Raw genomic sequence first — 6,358 nt, 5'->3', positions numbered from 1 at the left:
GCCAGTTCGCTGTTACACTGTTAATTTGTCTTACTGTTCTTAAGTGGCTTTTTTTTTTTTTTTTTGGATGGGGAAGTTCCAGGCAGGCCAGTAAACTGCACTTCCATTTCACTGAGAGTCGAGGACTCTGGGTGTGTGAGTGAAAGTAGCTGGCACGGTAGGGCTTTCAGTTCCTCTTGAGGGATGTTTGATTTGTTGTATTTATCAGTCTGAAGTAGGTTTCATGTTAAACGGAGCCAGTTTGGGATCTGAGCGTGTTTTTTATGGCCTTACATTTTTAGAAGCCAGATAAGTGGCATTATAATTGTAAAGCAGCTTGGTGGGTCTCCTTATTATGTGAATTTCAAGGGCTTGCTTAAATAGCGTTTTCCAAGTTTTAATATCACTAACGAGGAAACAGAGTGTATGCTAGTGAAGTGCTAGGTTTGGTAGCACTTCAAACAGGATAGCAAAATACTATGATGAAAGGATTGATCCTGTTCTTGAACCCTTAACTTGCGCTGCAGAACACCTGTTTAATTTAAAGTTTGCTGCAAAGGAGCTCAACAGGAACTCAAAAAAATGCGACAAAGAAGAAAAGGCTGAGAAAGCTAAAATTAAGAAGGTAAGCAGCGAGTCGGAGACAAGTTCTTTAGATTTGTTGTTTACATATTATAGCAGGAAAATACCTGGTGTTTTTACCATTTTCCTGGTATGCGTGCTAACAATACTGTGGTGAATGCTTGTGATTTAAAATATGAGACTATAAATCTGCCCATACTTATTAATACATGTGAGGATACGTTCTTGTGTAACCTCTTGTACAGCTTGTGGCGTTTACTTCCTGAGAAGATTGTCTTGTATGTATTTTGTTAGAGACTGTTGTTCTCAAAGTTAAAAATATTTAACCTTACTGTTTATCATCTTGTATTAACAGGGCTTATGAAAAGGAACTTCAAAATAGTTTTTGAGTCCTTGAAGTAGTAAAGAGAGAGACTAAATTTGTTTAGCTGTATTTTTGTCCATGAGATTCAACCAACTGTATCTGTGTTTGGGTCTTGATACTGAAAACATCTTTAGGAATGAGAAAATTATGTTTCTGTAGCTCTGTAAAACTGCCTACTTGAAGCACATGCTAGATACCTTCCTTGGCAAAAAGTTAGGGTTCACATCCTGTAAAAGTTTGAGAATGTGGTGGGAGGAGGGAGGTTTTATTTTCTCTTTTAATAGAAAAGATATTGTGATGAATTGATGCTTATTTCAAAAATGAAATAGGTTATTCAGAAACGTTTACAAGAGCAGGGAAGGTTAAAATGCTTTTTCTTTTTTTTTCCTTTTTTCAACAGGCAATTCAGAAGGGTAACATGGAAGTCGCGCGAATACATGCAGAAAATGCAATCCGCCAAAAGAATCAAGCCATTAATTTCTTGCGTATGAGTGCCAGGGTAGATGCTGTAGCAGCAAGAGTTCAGACTGCAGTGACAATGGGCAAGGTAAGTCTGTTTTCACAAATCTGTTGCAAGAGTGAGACCTCTGATCTTCTTATAGGTAACTTAATTCTATCTCTAATGAGCTGAAAAGTTTCAGTTTTGGTTTCAGATGTAGCCAGTAGTAAATCAGGTACCGGAATCTCCCTGGCAGCTGCTCTTTAGAAACAGATTGCTATCCACTATATTTTGTATTATTTTAAGGGACACTACTGTACTGCTCTTCAGCCAGAGAGTTTATTCTGCCATGTGGTTTGTATACCAAATATATCCCTTAATATTTGACAGGTCTTGAGAGCCACTAAAGTTAATGCCATATACACCTCAGTTTTTAGTGAGTTTCAGCTAAGAATGCTATTTCAAGTGGTTGAGTTAATTTATAGAATTTGAAACAGCAGGAGCTTTAGGAAAAAGTGGTGTTCTAGATAGCAATAGTGTGTGCCCTACTATATGATACTGTAGAAACTCTGGGGATAGAAATAAGAGAGCTTGGTAAGAAACTGCTCATTTTTCTTTCTTTGTAATAATTTCCTTTACCTCATTTCAGGTGACAAAGTCAATGGCAGGGGTAGTTAAGTCTATGGATGCCACGCTGAAGAGCATGAACTTGGAAAAGGTAAATAGACTTACTTTTCTCAGACCTGCACATCAAAAGCAGAGAGGGCAACGGACACACGTTTTAAAAAAGGAAATTCCAATCGAGAGAAAAGTTTTGCAGTGAGGTTGGTAAATCCTGGAACAGATTGCCCAGTGTGGTTGTGAAGTCCTCATAAATGGGGATGCTCAGAACTTGACCAGACAGGGCCCTGGCCAACCTGCTTGAACTGCAGTGTTAAATCAACTTCAGAGTTGACGCTGGGAGGGGAAGGGGACGAGCTTCTGATCTCCAGAAGCTGCTTGCTCTTGTAGTGTGATTCTGGTTTTGCCAGTTGAGAGAGATTTCTCCTCTGTTATCTGCAAATCATTGATTTGATTCACTTTTTTTTATAGATATCTGCACTAATGGATAAATTTGAGCATCAGTTTGAAACGCTAGATGTTCAGACACAACAGATGGAAGACACAATGAGCAACACTACTACGCTGACAACGCCACAAGTAAGAATAGTAATTTTTTTTAAAAAAAAAGCTGATCTTAAATTACGTGTCTAAACTGCATGGAGATGTCTGATTCTCTTCTTTCTGCCTACTTTGAGACATGGCAGCAACTGGAGCCTTTTCACTTTTACTCTGTGCTTCTTTGTGTTGAAGAGACTATTTCAAATTGTAGTCACAAGTATAGAGGATCACATATATGTATTTTAGTCTTTCACTCTTATAACACGCTTTTTTTTATACTGTGTCTCGAAAACTTTGACCCTTCTACTGAATAAGCAGCGTTTTGATGAGTTCATTAAGAACTTCTGAACCAGAAGGCACTGCAGCATTAATTATCAAAGCAGAATATGCAGTGAGAAAATCAATAGTTCTTACTCACTGATATTAACAAAATGACATTATTCACCACCAAATTAGTAGTAGTATATGCAACGGAAAGGTGATTGATTACCTACTTTCAGTTTATGGACATATATTTACTAAAATACCTCTTTAAACAATGCTTGACGTAGTTAAGAATTCCTAGCAACTATCCCCTTGTGCTATTCCACAAGGAACTAAACATGCTATTCCAACAGAAGTTTTGTCAGAGAGAGAAATTTACTGGAGATAGTGCTTTGTAAGTAAAATAAGCCGACAAACCTAAACCCAAATCCAATAAACCAAATCTGTTGGAGGTGGGCTTTTTTCCATGTTGTGCAAAGAAATGTTTTAGTAGCTAATAATCAACACTTGAGATATTCAAGTGTGTGTTCGGATTTTTTTACAGGTAAGTTTAATTCTTTAGCAGCATTATTTCAGAAGCGAGAGTTAAATTAATGGGATTTTAACAGACTGAGCATCTCTACTCATTATTTTTGTGTTCATACAAGGCCTTCTGGTGGTTAAGCACAAAAATGTTCTGTAAGAGGCATTTACCTTTAAATCAGTTTTGCTAAAATAGTATCTGTTGTCTTACGATTTAACAGAAGAGATTCTCCTAAACTACAATATGCAACAATAAATTTTTTTTTCTTTACTCTAGAACCAAGTGGATATGCTTCTACAGGAAATGGCAGATGAAGCAGGGTAGGTAAAATTTTGAGTGACTATTTCTTGAATAAATCTTGGTTCCAACAACCCTTCCTAGTTAACTTGAAGGTCAGATACTCTTGTTTTGTATGTCTGTCTCTTGGAAGCAGAGAAGAATGACCATTTTCCTTTCACCTCCAGACATCATTCTCATAATGGTTTAGTTACCAGTATTTCATTCTGTTATCACTCAAAGCTACTGTGAATGTCAGGATGCAGGGGTGGTTGTGTAAGCCTAAAATCATATGTCACTTGTCTTGTCAGGATAGCGTTTTATTATTTACTTGGATTTGCTTTAGCATTAGCAATCCTTGCCATGTTTCTCCACACTTTTCCTCTTTTTTTTTTCCCCTCTTACCACATTAAAACTACCTGTTGTCCTGCTCTCACAAGCTAGACGTTGCAAAACAGGTTGTCATGACATATTTAAGCCTTTGGGGATAAACTGAAATATTTCAGATAATGTTAGTTGCCTTCTTAGTGACACATAAGTTGGAAGTGTCGCTCTGTTGGCCTGAGGATAAGTACTTTTGACATTTTTTAATAAAACTTTTTTTTGATGAGTGAACTTCTTGTCATTCGTAGGTATGCCATGTCTGATACATCTCTCTTAAACAGCAGTCTTGCTGCCCTGTCCTGATTAAGCAGAATTCATTTAGCTATTGCTGGTTATAATATATGACTTGTCTTCTTGGTAATGAGTCAAATTTACTGGTCAGGTTGTCTAGGTAGCTGGAGTACGGCATTCATGGGATGCTGGTGACTTGATGCTATCTCGGTATTCCTCTGCTTGTTAATTACTGTTCTTCTTTTTTTAGCCATGTATGCCTGACTCGTTTTGTTTTCTCCTATTAGTCTTGATCTGAACATGGAACTACCTCAAGGACAGACAGGTTCTGTTGGTACAAGCGTTGCCTCGGCAGAGCAGGTAAACGTTAGATTCAATTGACATCAATGTTTTCTAGAGAAATGTGGTATGAAAATTAATGCTTCACTCGGTCAAAACAGGCTTGCTAAATTGTAAGTAGATTTTAGCTGTCCAGAAGAAATAGTGCATAGTTAAAACAGTCTTGCAATCAAAATAATTTTAACAGTACATTTGTCTACTTACTAAATCCGGAAAGTTTAGATGTTTCAGGTGTGTTTTTGCATGGTTATTTCACAGAGTTCCAAACAGTTGACTCTTGTACCAACTCCAAATTTAATGAACCCAACCACCTCTCATAGCATACACGAGGCCTTTGGGGTTTTTTTTTCCCCCTTTAATGTGTGAAAGGTCTTACGGGACTAGTGCAAAGGATTCCACGTTTGCCTCTAGATGAATAGCTTAGAATTTCTTGTGCATGAGCAGATCCTGGTGTCAAGGTTGCACAGATCTTTTGGTGAGTTGCTTTTCCCTTTCTAGGGGAATATATTTGAGGGAATGGAAACAGAACCGTTTATTTCTGTCATCCCATCCTTTTGGAAAAGGCTTTAGGGAGCCTCATCTTAACTGACTGATATTTGGGAAGCCCCAAATATTCCACATTCTTTGAAAAGTTCAATTTCACCTTGTACCAGGCCCCCTAAAACAGTCTACAGACCTACTGCCGTCTCGCAGTAGCAGTTCAGCTGGGTATCAGCCTTGTTCAGTCAAGGCTGAACTCAAATAAGGATGCAATTCTCCAAGAGCTGATTTGCACTTGCAAAGATGATACATTTAAAAAAAAAAACCACAACAAAACAACACAAAACCCAACACAAAACCAACCAACCCTCTGTCTAGTTGCTGTGTTCTGAAACTCCTTCCTAGGTATCCATTGCTGGAGATCTGATAGCTGTATGGACCTCTGGTCTCACCTGGTGCAGCTCTTCTGGAGGCCTTAAGCAAATCTTGTTAAGACTTGTACATGAGATCATTTCCTATCATCTGGACATGAGATTGCTTGACCATTGCAGAACTTTGCAATAATTAATTTTCATATTACTGATAGCTGGTTTCTTTGTGTTTTACAATTCTGCAGGATGAGCTGTCACAGAGACTGGCCCGCCTACGTGATCAAGTTTAAGTTAAATAAAGCTGCAGTTCTTTGTACATGCTTTCAAAATAGCCTTTCCGTAACTAACTCTTCACTACACTAGAGAGGTGTTTACAGTATGGCTTATGTGTTTGAATATTTGTAATATAGGATACTTCACTCCTAGCTTGCTACTCTTTCTAAAATACATTAAGTAACCCCAAAATATCAGCTCTCTAATGTCCTTTTCTGTACATTTTGAGGTTGATATATTTTTTGCAAGCTTTTTTCACAGAATCAAGTTGATATTCTAAGTCAGCTAGTAATGTTGGTACATTCTAGCTAAAAGAAAAGCAGGGTGTCATTGATATATATTTTAAATTAAGTGATTTTTTTAAATTATTAGACCTGTTTATGATTGGAGAACTGATGTATTCAGTTCAGATGATTGTTGTAGATAACTTTCTTACACAGCCAAACTCCTGGAACACGCAAATGTGGACAGCGTGGACTTCATGGAAAATAATGCTTATTAAAGCAAATAAGTGGAAAGTGGACTTCAGTCTGAGTTTTTTAGTCTCTTAAAGCTAGAGTAATTGTGCTGAAATTAGTGGTTTAGTTCAAAAATGAGTTACCAAAAGCTGTTTTCATATAATTGGGAACTTGTACGGTGTCCTCACTTTAGTACAGGAGGAATAAAGTATATTTTTCAACTCTTTGTCAGTT

At 37.4% G+C, this 6,358-nt stretch overlaps 1 protein-coding gene across 1 annotated transcript; it reads left to right on the top strand.

Annotated features, from left to right (window-relative positions):
* Nucleotides 1-506: 506 nt before the first annotated feature.
* CHMP1B (charged multivesicular body protein 1B) lies at nucleotides 507-6,024 on the top strand (the record flags this gene model as incomplete). Its single annotated transcript, XM_009698747.1, has 7 exons — nucleotides 507-604; nucleotides 1,326-1,472; nucleotides 2,014-2,082; nucleotides 2,457-2,564; nucleotides 3,589-3,632; nucleotides 4,491-4,563; nucleotides 5,639-6,024. Coding segments are annotated over 7 exons (584 nt in total), but the record flags the coding sequence as incomplete, so codon positions are not given.
* Nucleotides 6,025-6,358: the final 334 nt, after the last annotated feature.

This window comes from Cariama cristata, unplaced genomic scaffold (assembly GCF_000690535.1).
Source record: "Cariama cristata isolate BGI_N322 unplaced genomic scaffold, ASM69053v1 scaffold23394, whole genome shotgun sequence".
Lineage (NCBI taxonomy): Eukaryota > Metazoa > Chordata > Aves > Cariamiformes > Cariamidae > Cariama > Cariama cristata.
This window is presented reverse-complemented; position numbering and strand designations above follow the sequence as displayed.